The sequence below is a fragment of the Gambusia affinis genome, linkage group LG08 (genome assembly GCF_019740435.1).
Source record: "Gambusia affinis linkage group LG08, SWU_Gaff_1.0, whole genome shotgun sequence".
Lineage (NCBI taxonomy): Eukaryota > Metazoa > Chordata > Actinopteri > Cyprinodontiformes > Poeciliidae > Gambusia > Gambusia affinis.
The window spans coordinates 4,479,584-4,496,544 of NC_057875.1; the positions used below are offsets into that span (position 1 = coordinate 4,479,584).

Here is a 16,961-nt window from a genome sequence, read left to right on the forward strand (position 1 = left end):
ATAGTTTGAGCCAAATCAACAGGTTTTTGGACTAAACTAAACTAAACTAAACTAAACTAATACTTAAGAAGTATTGAAAAAAAGACAAAAAAAAAATCAGAATCTGTGATATAAATGTAGATGAAACTACATGTTTTAATGTTGTGATAGTTCAGAAATGAACAATTAGACAATAATATTTGTTGAGGAAAAAGTGAGTTAAATAATTAAGTAATGATTTAAATCACTTTGAATTGGTGTGGTGGATCTTAAAAAACATTCTCCATGCTGGAGAGCAAATACAAATTGAGGATGAAATAATTTCAGTATTTAAAAAGCAGCAACGGGACAGATTTTTTAAATATTGTTTTTATTAAACAATGAAATAACAGCAACAAAAATTTAAATTTAGGAACAACGTTGAACCAGTTCATCATTGGCAGTAAGATCTAGTAAATGTGTTGAGTTGTAAAGTTTAATTGTAATTTTTGAGCCATTGCTGTATTATTTATTCATTCTGTCACACATGAAAGTCAGATACGAGAACAGTTTGAAGGTTAACGGTGTTTGTAACGTAGCCACCAGCAGGGGGCGATCAAAGCAAAGCAGATTCCAAACCTGGCCTCATTTAAATGTAAATACGAGATTTAAAAAGTTTTGGTCATCATCTCCCTTTGTTCTTTTTAAACTGAAGAATATAAATGCTTTTTCTGTATTTATATAGTTTAAAATGTTTTATTAGAGAAATATGATCTGCTTTTCTTTCTGCTACTCAATAACTTTAACATAAAAAGAGAAAAAGTAGAATTTTATGTAACTGTCGGACATTATTAGCACTGAATGGAAAGAGACAGAATGCAACTTTCTCTCTTTCTTTCTCTCTCTCTGTCTTTCTTTCTTTCTTTTTCTTTCTTTCTTTCTTTCTTTCTTTCTTTCTTTCTTTCTTTCTTTCTTTCTTTCTTTCTTTCTTTCTTTCTTTCTTTCTTTCTTTCTTTCTTTCTTTCTTTCTTTCTTTCTTTCTTTCTTTCTTTCTTTCTTTCTTTCTTTCTTTCTTTTCATGTCGAAGAAAAAACTTCAGATCTGCAGTATCCACTCTGGATTTCAGCTCCAACTAATTCATATAGGTTCTGAAAAACAGGAATTTCTGATCTTCAAATCAGTTTATTTTGAAAATAATTACATTTTTTGCTTTTAAATTACTAAACAGTCAAGGCCCTTCTTACCTACCTGACCTCATATTCTCCTGCAAAAAACACAAGGTCCAGATGAAACTGAGTCCCAGTTTGACAGCGTCTTCTCTGCTGAAGGTCCACAGATTCTGGAAGTGGTTTGCCTCTAAATATTAGATCTGCACAAACACTGGAACATTTTATATCTCTGGTGAAGAAACATGATGATAGCCTAAACATTTTTGTTTTTATTGTTTTGTGTTTCAATTCTCAATTACATTTTATTCCTTTCGTGATCATAAATTTTATTTTGTTGCATCTTAGTTTGTGAAGCATCCTTTGTGCACCATGAATTATTGGAAATGTATGATATAAATAAACTTACATTTTTACCAGAACTAGCAAATAAAATAATTAACTAGAAGTACATAAACAACAAAAAGGGCTGTAATGTTTTCTGTTGCGGTGAAGTCTACTGATTAATAAATGGTTTGCAAACAAATAATGAGTTTAGTTGATTTCTCACAGCTTTATGATTTCACAGTTTTGTATATTTGATTATAAACACTCATAATGTCTTTAATAAACTTCAAAACTAAGTTCCTTATATGAGAGACTGCAAATTAAAATATTAATCTTTTAATAATTATTGATTTATAAATAACTGCTTTCTGTCAGCTCTATTAAAGTGACACATTCATATATATATATAATTAAAGGAAAAATAAAAAATATAGCAGTGGCATATTTGCACATTTCTTTGGTGCAATGTGAAAGAAAATTTGCACACGAAACTTCAAAAATTCACATTACTGCATGACGTCTGACTTCAAATTCCATATTTATTTACATTGAGAGGCTCTGATGGGCGACCAGACTGCAGTGAACAGAGGGTCAAACAGTGGGGATGGGAAGCAGAGCAGACTGGTTTGCTGCAGCAGTCACTGGGGACACTGGCGTATTTTTAGGGCCAGCATGTTGCGAGAAGCCGCCCGCTGGTTGGCGCGCCTGTCCAGCTGCCGGAGGAGCCGCATGGCGGGAGGGTTGAGTGGCATCACCACCAGACGTCTGTCGGTCCTGGGGGTTAGATGGCCCACGGCTGGGCCCCTTGCTGGCTCGCCAAGATGCTCGCTGTCGTATGACGGCATTTAGGTCGCTGTAAACACGCAGCTGGAAGCAAGAAGGGGTAGGGAGGCAGCATGGAGCCACTGAGCGAAGAGTTAGAGAAAGTTTGAGACGCTTATACGAGTCCCCCAATTAGCATCCAGTATTTACGGATGTTAATTGGGAGGGAAGTTTTATCTTCAGAGGTACAAGACATCAGGAATCAACTGTAGTTGTCATGCCAGGCCACTATATGGCGCTGTGGTTTTAGCACGTGATTTAACGCTCATGCCTTTTTGACCCTTAGCGTCCACCGTACAGGCTTCCACCCAACAAAGTACATGCTGCTAAGTAAGATTAGCATTACGTCAACATGTTTTTACTCAAGAAAAAGTAAAAATTAGCCATCCAAGAAATGACTTAAGAGTAAAAACGTATGGTAAAAAGTCTACTCAAGTACTGAGTAACTGATCAAATTATCAATCATTTAATATTTAAAAATTACATAATCAGACAGACCAAAACATAAAGGTAAGTGGAAATGTTTTTTAAGGACAAAAATGACAATAATTCATATAAATAACAAAGAATACTAAATTGGGAAAATTATATTTTTTCCAAATCAGTTTCTTTCAATATAAAACTTATGAAACTTTATCAAAAACTGCAGGTGTCTGTGTTTGGTGAATTTTTGGTTACAACATGTTCTTCATTCAGTGTAGTTGCAGAGGGTAGAGTATAAAGAAATTTTACTAAAGTAAGAATAGCAATACTACATAACAACTTGACTCTAGTATAAGTAATAAGTACAGCGAAGTAAAAACCCTCCTACTCAAGTAAATATAGCTGATTAAATGTAACTATTTACTACACAACTCTGTCTCCCATGAAAGAATTGCTCATGTACGAATTGAATAGTCAATATTCAATATATATTGATTGATCTACGATTCAGAACAGCACAGCATTCTGGGAGATGTAGTCTTAGGAAATGCTTTAACCTATCAAGCTAGGTTGGTGGAATCAACTAACTCACTTGCTCTTTGGTTACCTAGCAACATGCTCTCCCTTTGGTTACCTAGCAACAGCCCCTTGAGTAACTTGCCAGCAGCAGTTGAAAGGTATTGCTGCCGTGCCTCTTAAAAATAAAAAAAACTGTATGGAGTAAAAACTGGATAAAAGAGGAAAGGTCCTGCCACCAGTTTGGCAGTATTTAATTTATTTAAAACAAAAAACTAATCAGTAATTATCGATATTTACTGATATATTGATATCAGTAAATATTTTGGGTCTATAAACTAGACCCAAAATTACTTGGTAAGATTTTCTGCTTTGGAAAATGTGAGAAATGAAGGTTATGAAACGTTTATATTGGAGTACGTTCTTCAGCTAATATCTTATAGCCCTATACATTTACATAATCTTACAACAGATATTAATTATCAAGAATTATTAATGTTCTTTTTACAACAGGTATTGTAATATCCGTTTTATCTATCTGGACTGAGGGAGAAAATGTCTCTTTGGATTGTAAAGACGCGCTTTAAAAGCTAAGCGGTCTGAAACAGTCTGGCTCTCGCTGTTTGTTGGATGAGGAAGTGGGGATCCAAGCCTATTTGCTGTCAAAGATGTAAGAAAAAATATTTATAAAATCAGCGTTTGTATTTTTTCTGAAAACAGAAGGTTGTGGCTTCACTCTGAAACTTTACATTGTGATGGGCATCTTTGTGTTAAATATGTTTTCTATTCAGAGGAAATTCTGGATCCTGTCAGTGAATGAAATCTAAAATAACAGTCAAAACCTGATCAGAGAGGTTAAAATGTGAGTGGACCTCATCCACCTTGAAGAACTAAACTGTTTTATACTAATTACGGCAATCAGTCAAGTATTTATTCCACCTTCTCCGAGTTGTGCTGATGTGGACCAGATTTATTTTCTGCGAGGCTTGTTTTGTTTGTGTTATTGAACAAATCATTTAACATGTATACCAGAGGAAATTTTCTTGAGCGCAGCTCGACTGTTAAAGCTGCGTTCAAAACTCCCGGGAGGATATTCTCGACCTTCACACCTTGGTTTGGTTTTAAGGGATCGATACCTTCGGTTTCCTCTGATCAGTGCCTGCGTTGCTCATGGATTATTTACTGATGTTGGTCTTACCTGCAGTCAGTCAATAATTCAGACTGCAAACTTCAGTCCTGCTGATGCTTTCTGGATTATTATTATTTACTGTAAAACTAAATTAATGCTAAAAGATGAAATATGAAAATTTTGATTTGTAAAACTGCATGAACCCAGATGTGACACATGGCATTGGAAAACAAATTGTGAAATCAATTAGTTTGAAGCCATTAAAACTCAAAGAAATGAGATTAAAATCTGATTTGATCTATTTAACACCTGAACAGTAATTGACTGAAAACAACTGTTGATCAACTTAATCTCAGAATTAGAATTCTGTTCAAAATCTAGAAGTTTTTGAAAATCCTGTTCAGAGTCAGGAATGTGGTCGACATCCGAAATCTCTCAGGAAAGAGTTCAAATTACAAAATATTTTCAGAATCAAGACCGAGTTTAAAACCAGAAATCAAGAATCTGAATTTAGATTCAAGAATCTTTTGAGAATATTAAATTTGTTCACTGTCAGGATCTAGAAACTATTCAAAATCAAAGAACTTGTTGATATTCAGGAATCTGTTCAAAAATATCAAATTTGTTCTGAATCCTGAATCTATTCAGAATCTAAAAACTTGTCAGAACCAGGAACCTGTTCAGGGTTAAGACAAAAGGCCAGAAACACAAAATATTACGGAACAGAGTATTTTTGTTTAGATTTTAGTTCAAATACCTCAGTACATTTGAAATAAGACAAAACTAACTTACAAGTAACATTTGTTAGTTTTAAAGTAATAATTTTGTAATATTGATGTAAAAGTTTTGTACCCACTGACTTATATCATGAGAAAAGTATCTTGTTGTAAGTGATTTAATCTGCCAGTGGAACCAGAACTTTTTCATTGATATTAAGGACTAACTGACTTAAAACAAGCTCCTATTTCTTGCTGAAATGGTCGTTGTGAGCTGGTTTTGTCTTCTTTCAAGTATAATGAGATATTTTCACTAGAAACTAGACCAAAAATAGTTGGTGTGCAAAATTTTGTGTTTTTGCAGAGTTCCTGGAATCTGTTCAGAATCTGATTAGAGTGATTTAATCAGATTTAATCCAGATCAGATTAAATCTGGATTAAAACTGGAACAAAAATTATAGAATGTGAGAAGTGAAGGTTTTATTTTAAATTATGGCCCAATGTTCAGTAAACATTTTGAGTCTACTGAACAGAGCTGCACAATTAGACCTGCAGATGTTGTTCAACAGCTGGTCGTTAAAGGTGACACTGCAAAAACAGAAAATCTTGCTAAGTATTTTGGTCTAGTTTCTAGTGCAAATATTTTAGCACACCTGAAGTAAGACAAAATTTACTTAAAAGTAATTTTTTAGGCAAGATATAGAAGCTTGTTTTAAGTAAATAAGTCCTTAATATTGATAAAAAATACTTGTTCCATTGGCAGATAAATTAATTTTTTAACCATGGAAAAATGAAGTGAAATCAAGTGAAATAATCTTTCAACAGAACTAGTAATCTTTCATCAATATTAAAGAATTATTTACTTCTACACATTTACGTTTATGTTACTTTATGTCAAGTGTATTAAGATATTTTCACAATAAACTAGACCCAAAATTACTTGGTAAGATTTTCTGTTTTTGCAGTGAACTCATGCAAACACAGCAGCTCAATTCCAAATCAAATTTGGATGTATGGATTTTTACCCGTCAGCTGATGATGCTGAGTGTGAAGTGGCATTGAGTAACCCTCTCCCTGGCCGTGAGCAACGCCGTTCACTACACAGAGACACCTTACTGTTTCACATTTAAAACCACTTTAACACCTAAAGACAAGTTTTCATCCGGTTTGAAGCAAATGTTATTTTCCAGAAAACTGAAGTAGATCGTCTTTTTCTTTGAGGTTTAAAACTCTTAGAAGGAAAAATTCTGTAAAAACCAATAAATATTTAGTTTTGTGCTTTGTTTTGGGTCTAGTAGTTGGTTTTAAATGTCCTCTGTTGGGAAAACTGAATTAAATTTTTTATTTCTAAGCCTTCTCAACTTGTCTTCTGTGAATAGGAATAGCTGCTCAGTTTGTTAAAACATTATTGGTTTTCTGTGTTTTTAAATGAAGATTATATATTTGGAGTAATATTCAGACTATAAAATCATCACCTGTCAGACAGAAAACTTTACTTTAAAACTTTGATGCAGCAGGATTTCTCACCTGTGCTCAAATCTAACAGATTGCCTGAAATGCAATTCAGTTTTGCAGATTTTTTAAATTTGATCTATTAAGCAAATGTTTGATTTTTAAAGATTTTGGAAAATCTGAATTTTTTTTCACCAGTACTTTGATTTCCATAATTGTGATGTCAGCGCGCCCAGAGCCGCCATCTTGTTTGACAATCGTGCTTTACAGCTTCTGTTTATTTGGACTTTGAATTCGGGTTAACTCTACAACAAAGTGAGATTATTTTTAAATTATGAGGAGAAAGTCAGAATATTAGGAGAAGGAAGCAGGAACATTTTGAGAACTCTTGCACAAAAATGCCAAAAAATCTAAATGGGGAATGTTGAACATCTTGTAAAGTTACACTATAGTATCGGTTTCACAAGTAAAAAAAAACTTCATCTTTTAACTGATGATGCTATTGATAGCATCAAATTATTATCAGTTTGACTGGACTTTGAAACAGCTGCCACATTACATCTCAATAACTTTATAAAAACAATTTTCTCATTAAAGCAACTTTTTTTCTTATAATTTTCAGACTTTTTTATTTTTGCGTCTTTAATCTGCTATTATGACAATATTAGAGTCATTAAACAACTTTTAGAAATTTTGTAGCCTGGTTATAATACTCCATTGTACACGTCACAGAAGGGATGATTGAAATAAAACCAACTTTTTGAGAATATTTTCTTTCATTTATATTGTTTTAATTTCACCAATAATTCTTTAATATTGATGAAAAAGTTCTAGTTCCACCGGCAGATTATTTTACTTATAACATGTGAAAATATCTTGTTACAAGTAGAATAATCTACAAGAGGAACTAGAACTTTTTCATGAATATTAAGGAATTATTCATGAAAAATGAATAATTCCTTATTCAAGCTCCTATATCTTGCTGAAAAGTTACTTGTAAATTAGTTTTGTCTTATTTCAAGTGTATTAAGATATTTGCCAAGAATCTAAACACAAAGTACTTGGTAATATTTTCTGTTTTTTAATTGTATTTCCCAGCCCTACTTTATATTTATTAATATTTATCCATCTTATGTATTTTTTAATATTTCAGAAAACACAAACTCCACATTAGTAACCCACAGCACTGATGCGTCATCTTGGCGCTTTTGAAACTGATCTTTGCTTTAAGGAAGCAGTTTAATAAACCCGACTGATAAAAAATAAAAAGTGATAATCTCCGCACTGCAAAATTGCAAAACCATACCAAATATTTTTGGTCTAGTTCCTCGCTAAATATGAAATAAGACAAAAGTAATTAACAAGTAACTATTCAGCAAGATAGAGTTTATTTTAAGTAAACAATTCTTTAATATTGATGAAGAAGTGCTAGTAACACTGGCAGATTATTTTACTTATAACATGGGAAAATATCTTTTTACAAGTAGAATAATCTACAAGAGGAACTAGAACTTTTTCATGAATATTAAGGAATTATTCACTTAAAATAAGCTCCTGTGTTTTGCTGAAAAGCTAATTGTAAATTAGTTTTGTCTTAATTTAAATGCACTGAGATATTTGAACTAGAAACCAGATCAAAAATATTTGGCGTGGTTTTGTGTTTTTCTGTTTTTGCCGTGCAGCTGCAGGAACCTTCTGCCAACAAACGCAGGCGCTCACTTTCATCTTAATAAAACTATTTTTTAATCAATGAAATGTCATGTTGGGTGCAGAAACGCACTACAAAGGTTACATCTGATCAACATAGAAAAGCTGTGAAACTGTCTCGGGGTCAAAGTTCAGCAGGATTCTCTGAGCAGCTACACGTTCGTCATGCCTCTCTTTAGCTCCTGCAGCTCTGTCTGGCTCTGGCTGCGCAGTCGGCAGTCCCTGGCTGCGGCCTCGGCCCGCTGCAGCATCTTCTGCTGTAATCCGTTAATGTGTGAGCCGGGGCCGCCCTGCAGGGGCCCCAGCGGCCTGAAGCTGGAGTATCCAGGGATGAACGGGGAGGCGTAGTACAGGTGCCTCGGCAGGGCGGGGCCGTGACTCAGAGAGCTCCGCCCCCTGCTCTGCGGCGAGTCACTACTTCCTGTTTTTTTGTCCACAGACGTGGCGATTTCTGCCAGGGACCACAGTTTGGGCTTTGGGGCCGGGTTCGGCCCCTGAGTGGCGCTGCAAGAATCCAAGGAGCTCGGTGATGACATACGCTCAGATCCAGAGGCTCTGAGGGCCTCCAGGGGCCCGCTGTGAGGAGGGGGCGCAACATGGGGCAACCTCTGGTCCAAAGGGGCCCGGTCGATGCCGGGGTCCTCCCGGAACGCCAACCGGCTGGAATCTGAGGCGGAGGGGTGATGGACGCCTGTGGAGAGAAGAGAAGTGGATCAGAACAAGAAAAAATAAAATAAACAAAACAGAAAAATCTGGGTCAGAACCAGAACCACGGAGGAAAATAATTAATTGACTTATTAACAAATATAGCTGTATGGATATCTTACAGGAGTCTTTAGTTAGTAAATTAATTTAATAGATATAATTTGTAAAGAGCAGAAATTGTGACATGTAAATATGTGACATTTTTGGATGAGGCCATTATGGGTATGATTTAATAAGTTTGCCTTTTTGTTATTTTACTGTGACATTTTACTTTTTTAAAGATTTTATTTCATTTCAAAGTTAGTTCCAATCGATTAACTAATAACGTCCGCTTAGGCCTTCTTTTAATGTCGTATTTTGGCCGCCATCCTGCAGAGGGCGTCATTGGTCATTAAGCGGATGGTACAGAAACAAAGATGGCGGCGGTTTCTCAGAACGAAAAAGAGAAACGATGGAAAATGTACTTTATGCGGTTCTGCTTTCACCCGACAAGCTCCTTAAGTTAAGTTTTACTTTAATGTCGCTCTTTCAGCTGAGCTGCAAGGCGAAACAAACCAAAAATTATTGTTGTGCTACGAAGGCGAGGATGTGATGGGAAAAAGCAGAAGAGAAAACAGAAAATGTGAATGATAATGAAAAAGAAACCGTGACATCAGCAAGCACTTCTGAGTTAAAGCTCTTTACAGAGTTTTAGCTTTCTTTTAAGAGCAACCACAAATCGTACTATTAATGTCTCTTTTCTCTTTCAGGTTTGATTTTCTTCTTTTAATTGTTTAATCAGCAACCTAAGAGGTTCCTGTTTTGTTATTTTTTATAAATATGTCTCTGTAATAATTTCAGAAAGCCACAATTATCTCCTTATTCAGTCAGTTTTTAAACAGCTGACAAAAACGCTCAAATGTAATGTTTTTTTTACTCAGCATATTATGCAAACGTAGTCCTTAAGACATTCTCCCCTCTTGATATGAGAAAACTTTGTATTTTTAAGAAAATGGCAACTTAACAATTATGATCAGATTAATCAACTTTAGATAAAATCACTAATCAATAACTTGAATCCTGATCAGAACAGAACAGTCCAAGCTGAAACAAAACAAACTGGGCCCAAACTGACACGTTTGTACAATAACAAATTAATTAGAGCAGGTCCACTCTAAGCAACTGGGTCAGTCAGTATCAGTGATACCAATACCGCCATGATACTTTTTTATTGACATAAACTTATAACTGTTAGGTGATTCTGTGGTTTTTCCCTTTGAATTATGTTTGTTAAAACTTCGGACAGAACTTGAATAAAGTTTACACGTATCTACAAAATACTTCAAAAACATATTAATATAATAAACAAAAATAATAGAACAGAACAATTTTGTGTGGGATTTTTCAGAACTAAAGTGCAAAAAAAATTTTTTTTTAATTTGAGAGCAAATCAGAGCTAAACCTTTTTGAGAAACTGCAGTACAAATGAGAGGATAAATTAAATAGAAATTCAATATGATATATTTTGAAGCTGAAGTATTAACCTTGCCACACTAATTATCGATTCGATACTGATATGCTATCAATATTCTGTATTGATCTGCTCACCTCTAAGGAATAGAATAAAATAGTCCGGATCAATAAATGGGGATATTTCTTCTAATTTTAATACAAACATAGACAAAAAAACTAAATAAATCAGGAAACAGAATCTTGGCTGTCTGTTGGTGAGAACCAATCAATCTATACACTTTTTAAAATTCTGGATATTCTTTTCTACTTTTGGCGATAAAGAAATTAATCAGAAATTCCTGCAGCAGGAAATTAAAAACCAACAAATAAACAAGATGAACTCAGAAAGTTGTTAAAATCAAAAATCCTGATGGTCAGATTTTTGGTTTCAGTCTCGTTTAAATGTCAGGAAAATCAGATTCTCATCCAGGATTCAGTCTGATCAAAAATTAAACCTCAGAACAGATTCAGCTCTTCTATTTATCTGAACCTGCAGGACTTTCTATGAACAGAGCAGATCGGAAAAACATGGGAATAAAAGATTATCTGTTATTTATCCTACTATCAAAGTTTCTTTCAGCAGACTGAATAAAAAATCCTCTTCAAATATTAAAAATGATGAAGATGTCGGATTTTAAAGACAAAAATGATTTAGACTCGGACCAATCTGATTATTTTAGTTTTTTCCTATTTATCTACACATTTTTACAGATTTTTCTTTAAAAATGCAGCATCCAATCTACGGAAAATCAGATTTTTATACAGTTGGGTATTTTCAGAAAATAAAAGCTTCAGATGAAATAAACATCCTGCTTCCTTCTCGTCGTCTCTGGGAATCTGTTTCTGCAGCTGCACCCTCCAGCTCCATCCTCTCTGCTTTCTCTCTTCCAGGTGTGAAAATGCTCCACAGTCCAATTCATCTTCATGTGTGCTTCGGTCTAAGGCTGCAACTGCCGATTAATTTAGTTATTGATTAATCAATTATTCTGGCAATTAATTGCACAAAGATAACTGCCACATTCTGTAGATTTTTTTTATCAAAGTCTTTTTAATGCAAGTTTAGAAATACATTAAAAGAGGCAAGTAAATAATTCCGTTTTTAAATGAGAAAATAAACATTTATTGCTCAAAGTCCAATAACATTGCTTCAGTGAACGCCAGAGTTTTTGCATAAAAAAACAAAACAACGTTTGTATTTTTTGTACACTTTTGGCTTAAGTTCTGCTCTGAGTGCGTTCTTTCTGCAAGTGGCCTTTTATTGGAGTCTTTGTACTCCAGTTAATGATTAATCAGTTACTAAATTAGTTGAGGATTATTTCACTAATCAATTAATCACGATTAATCAATTATTATACATAACTCTCTGAGTTACCTAATATAACTCTTTGAAGAATTTTGAATGTATAAGAGTTGTAGCATTTATTTCCCTTTGGGGTCAATAATATATATCTGAATTTGAATTTAAAACAGAAGTGATGAGTTAATTAATGATTGAGCAATCGATTAATCGGTGCAGCTGAGCCTCCTGTAACCACTCACCGCTGTCGCTCCGCAGCTCCGTCTCCTCCTCGGTCAGCTTCAGTGGCTCGTCGTCTTCCTCAGTGCGCTCCAGGTCGATGGCGTCCTCCTCTTCCTCATCCTCGCTCCGGTTCCGCGGCGTCCACGTCATCTTGTTCTCCTTCTTCAGCCGCCGCCGAGCGTTGGCGAACCAGGTGGAGACCTGCGTCAGCGTCATCTTGGTGATGATGGCCAGCATGATCTTCTCCCCCTTGGTGGGGTACGGGTTCTTCCGATGCTCGTTCAGCCAGGCCTTGAGCGTGGCCGTGGCGTCCCGCGTGGCGTTCTTCCTGTAGGTTGGGTCTCCGTACGGGTAGGCCCCCAGAGGCCCGAAGGCATGGTAGTCCAAGGATCCGGAGACGCCCGAGGATGGATCGTAGCCCGGGTTCTGCAACATTAAAAACTCACTTTAGTCTGGGAAGACGCTGAAGCATTTTCCTAATCTGGATGGGATTATTTCAGTGAGGAAAACAGAAGGAATTTAATCTGATCTGTGCCCAAGGCAGTGAAGATGCAGAAACAATCAACCTTGAAGTGACCTGCAGTTCACAATATTATTGTCAAATTCAACAAACAAAATGAAAGAAAAAAAGAAGACATATGGTTACTGAGTCAAACAAAAACACTTAAAGGTAAAAATACAATATGTGAGGAGCGATTGAAGATTACAGACTGGAATTATGGCTGCATCCAAATTTATTCACTTTTAAATGTATAAATTTATATAACTTCACCTTGTCAAGTTTTACCAAATGTTATTTTCTTTTTGCCTAAAACATATTTCGGAAAGAAAGAGGTGGTGATTTTTTTTCTAGCCAAAAAATGATTTGGACCCTTATTTTATAAAGGCAATGATAATGTATGGCTTTTATCCACGTCTGCTTAGTTCACTGTAATTTTTACAAGTTGAGTAATCTGGTAATGTGCTTTGTTGTCTGTCTGTCTGTCTATCTATCTGTCTATCTATCTATCATTTTGATTTATCTAAATAGTTTATATTTAGAGTAAATATTCCCGAGAAAAATTTTTGTTTCACATTTCTTACTTTAAATCTTAAAACATTCTCTAAAGTCAGTTTTTACGCACGCATTTCTAATTTTCAGCTCCTGTAAGACTTTTCTTTCACTTTCTGTCCCACACCTGAACGCAGAAAGCAGAACCCCCGCAGCTCGGACCAGACACTCACCATGAAAGAGCTGATGGTGGCGGCGGCCCGCGGCTCTCCTCCGTACGGCGAGTGGGAGCTGAATCCGGGGGAGGAGGTCGCGGATGAGGAGTACGGAGCGAAGGCTGAGCCCTCGGTCCTCTGACCCAGGATGATCCCGGAGCTGAAGGGCAGAGCCAGGGACACGGAGGGCTGGAAGAGGAACCCCTGAGGATAGGCCATGACGGAGCCGGACACTTTTACGCACAGACGAGCTCACATCGGAGAGTTTCCCCGCTCAGAAGGAGGAGAGCGCGGACAGGAGCATCCAGGAGCATCGCAGGTGTGTTCAGTTGCAGACTGAGTTTCTGCAACCGCTTCTCCACTCCGGCTGCCGCGGAACCCACGGACACACTGAAGACACGCAAAGGGAGGAGAGGCTGAGCTCCTCCTCCTCCTCAGACACGCACCTCCTTCACTTTCTGACGCTCCCGTCTCAGCAGACCCATGCACTTAGGCGAACACCTGAGTCCCGGACAAAGCTTTGTGGTTCCCAACCTGAGGTTCGGGAACTTTGGGTTTAGCTCCTAACAGGGAAGGAGGTCAATTTCTTTCTTTCAAAAGAAAAAAAGAAAGTTTTTCAAAACTTTCTTTTGAAAATAAAAATCTGTTTCATAATTAAAAAGTGTTATGAGCTAAACCCGCAGCTATCACTCAGGTAATTTATCAGATGAACATCAATTCAATTAAAAAATATATTTTACTCATAAGTGCTGAAAAAGTTAATTTATAATGTAATCAAACACAGAATATGGAAAGACAAAACAAGTGATGCAGATAAAGAAAAAGAGCTACTGTCACAAGTTTCTGTGATGCAAATGGTGCATTCAGTGAACATGGAAAAAATAATGTTGCATTCACTGTCCTAATGGAACAAAATGCTCCACTCAGTTTTCTTACTTAATTCGCTGAACTCACTGTAATTGCTGGTAAGAAAGATGCTGCATTCACTGTCCTTATTGGACAAAATGCTGATCTTGCAAATGCAACGTTTACTGTCATCAGGGAAAAATACTACAGCCATTACCAGGAAAAAACAGGATTTTATGTAATTTTAGAACATCTCTAGATGTTAATATGGAAGAAAATGCTGTAGTTAATTAAATTTTTCAACAAAAATAATGTTTTTAACAAATGAATGCATTCAACCAAATAACATTTTCACTGTCACTGACAAATTACATTTAACTATTAGATTTCTTTGTTTTAGTGTTGTCTTTTTGACCATTCTGTCTTGTTAGAAGTTATGCAAAAAGGTAAATATTTTTTTAAAAAGTAAAATTTCTAAGCAAAATAGATTATTTGTGGCCTATTAGATTGTAAAATACAGTAAAAACAAATCCATGCTGAACTTTGCAAAGTTGTAATCAGTTGTTTTGTAAAGATGCTTTGATTTCATTCTTTCCAAAACAATAAAACCAGGAATAGTGATCAGAGTGATATTTCTGTCTGTTGCATTTTAATCTAGAATATTTGATTATTAATGTCACCAGCTGAAATGTTCAGAGTGACACCAAGAGTCTGATTCCCTGTGGGATGTGTTCAAATGAACGTGACTCTTTGTGCTCATTGAAGTCGTAGAGTAAAAGATCTGAGTGTTAATCTGATTTGTAGACTCTATAATTAGCAGAGCAGAAGCCTTTTCTCTCAGCGGGAAGAGAGTGAAAGGTCTGTCGCTGCTCGTCAGCGGTGTGTTCGCTGTCAGGAAGAGAAGTGGGTTTCCTCTGTTTGGATGAGCACCATCAGGCTGGACTCTTCACATCTACAGGCGAGAATTCAGTTGAAGGGACAACCTCTATATTTCTCACCTGGTGAGTCTGATCACACCTCAGCAGATCCCTAACTGTCTGCTCTATGTTCAGTCCATACAGGCTGATAAATACTCTTTGGAGTAACTATGGAGATGGATCATTTATGAAAGTTTTTTAAAAGATGGAAGCCACCTTTTCCTGTGTTTGCTGCAGTAGAGACCAACAATGAAGCTTTTGTCTGCTATTTTGAAGGCAAATTAAATCAAGACTTTTTACCAGAAAAATATTAGCACCAAACCAAATATGAGAAGATGCAGTTCAAGTCGACCAGAAGTCGGTGTCATGACTGAGATAATAATCTGTTCACCAGCAGGAACACCTGGCTCTGTTTTCCTGCTGAATCAGCTGAAAGTCTCTCTGTTTAAAGCATGAAAACATCTACGAAGCTCTTGCCTTGACGCTGAACGAAGGTTGATTCGACCCAATGAAGCCAGAGTAATGTGCAGCGCTCCTCACCAGCCTGGCTGCATTGATTGGTGAAATGATGCGAGCTGCTCCTCTGCAGCAGCAGCAGATTGAATGGTATTTTCATGCTTCTTTAAGCACCTTTCATTAGAACCCTCAGTGGCAGGACAGGTGAACAATCTTCTTCTTCTACTTCTGCTTCTCCTGCAGGAGGAAGCAGTGGCTCAGAAAAAGGTCTGATTACTCTTTCATCATTGCAGAGTGGAGGCCCCAGCAGGCCTGAAATGACTCTGTGGTGCAGCTTTATCATATCAAAAAGTTATGTCCACAATTTGCATGAACAAAGTTGAATATTCAGGGAAATGTGCAGCTATTCTCAGAGGTACTTTGTGAGGGTTTTCACATGAAAGGAGCTTGGTTTGTTTTCCTGCAGCAGCTCATAAATGAGCTCAGCCCGCGGGGCAAATGTCCAGAGGTTACATAAAGACAGTGTGTTTAATTAATTGGAAAACACTCTTCTTTAATAGTTATTATTCAAGTCTGAAATGTGCTCACTTGGTATCTGAGCTCAGACATAATTACCACCCCTGGGACTCCTCTGCTAAGTGTTAGCAGCGAGATTCTGCATATAGCACATAATAATTTCAGTGATGTAAAGGTCTCCTGTTGGTTTACACGATGCAGATCTCTGAATTTTATCTGTCATTGAGCAAACAGGGAAACTTCTGAGAAACAGGAACCACAAGAGCTATTAATGTGTGCTTCTGATTACATCAACCATCATGTCTCGATTTTAAGTTTTTCTCTCTCAATTGTTCGGCTTAGTTAACAGAAGGTGGCCAGAGGACCATACTCATACATTTTGTTACCTTCTTGCTCCTTCTTGCTCAGGTGATCTGTTCTCGATGTATCCAGGAGTTTTTAATCGCTCTTTTTATTAGAATAAGTTTAGTTACTCTGTGCTGTAGTCACTCTACAGCTGCATCTTTACATTAATTATTTTTACACACATCTTTCTGCATATTCCGCTAATGTTAGAAAAATCCCCACACCATTTCACTTGACGTCACTCTTCCGTTAACTTTGTAACCGACCGCCACCTTAGCAGGCGGTTGCTATGGAGTTGCTATGACAACAGTAAACAAGCTAAAGCTTAGAACTCGCTCTGGCCTCGTACCAATCTAACTTATGAACAATATAAGCAGATTAAAACTGTTACTTGATTACAGTTTTTTAGAACTCTACTCGCCTCTGTGTAAAACTAAGATAAATATCTGTGATATTTACTGTAATACTTACTGCGGAACTAGCAAAATTAGCATATAGCTTTTATCTACAAGCTAAGACAGACATGCAGTCTATTACATGTACTTACTCTGCCAGTAACCATAAACTTATTCACGTAACTATTTCGTATGTCCTTTTCAAATGCGTTTAAAGATTGATTGTATGTCTCCACAGATTTTAGTTCGTGAAGCTCCTTCATAATATACGCACTCTTCATATTTACTAGGTAGTGAAGCATATGAGAGATCGCAGGCAGCTTGTCCACATCGTCTAACATGTTTTCCT

At 36.4% G+C, this 16,961-nt stretch overlaps 1 protein-coding gene across 4 annotated transcripts; it reads right to left on the minus strand.

Moving 5' to 3' along the window:
- Positions 1–8,214: 8,214 nt before the first annotated feature.
- Positions 8,215–16,957, minus strand: LOC122836167 (iroquois-class homeodomain protein IRX-5-like). Of its 4 annotated transcripts, none has more exons than XM_044125908.1 (5): positions 16,259–16,878; positions 15,441–15,593; positions 13,156–13,527; positions 11,952–12,357; positions 8,215–8,907 (listed from the first exon to the last, which is right to left on the minus strand). In XM_044125908.1, exons 3-5 carry the CDS (start codon positions 13,354–13,356, stop codon positions 8,369–8,371), a joined length of 1,146 nt encoding a protein of 381 aa, XP_043981843.1. In that variant the 5' UTR covers positions 13,357–13,527; positions 15,441–15,593; positions 16,259–16,878; the 3' UTR covers positions 8,215–8,368. The 4 variants fall into 4 exon arrangements, with proteins under 4 accessions (XP_043981843.1, XP_043981845.1, XP_043981846.1 ...); XM_044125910.1 differs by having other exon boundaries at positions 16,765–16,876; XM_044125911.1 differs by lacking the exons at positions 15,441–15,593; positions 16,259–16,878 and adding an exon at positions 16,887–16,957.
- Positions 16,958–16,961: the final 4 nt, after the last annotated feature.

Coding starts and splice junctions, on each gene's coding strand:
- LOC122836167 (XM_044125911.1), bottom strand. CDS start 13,356: ATGGCCTATCCTCAGGGGTTCCTCTTCCAGCCCTCCGTGTCCCTGGCT. Junction 12,358..13,155: donor CCACCATCAGCTCTTTCATG/GTGAGTGTCTGG, acceptor TTAATGTTGCAG/AACCCGGGCTACGATCCATC. Junction 8,908..11,951: donor GGAGCTGCGGAGCGACAGCG/GTGAGTGGTTAC, acceptor TTCTCTCCACAG/GCGTCCATCACCCCTCCGCC.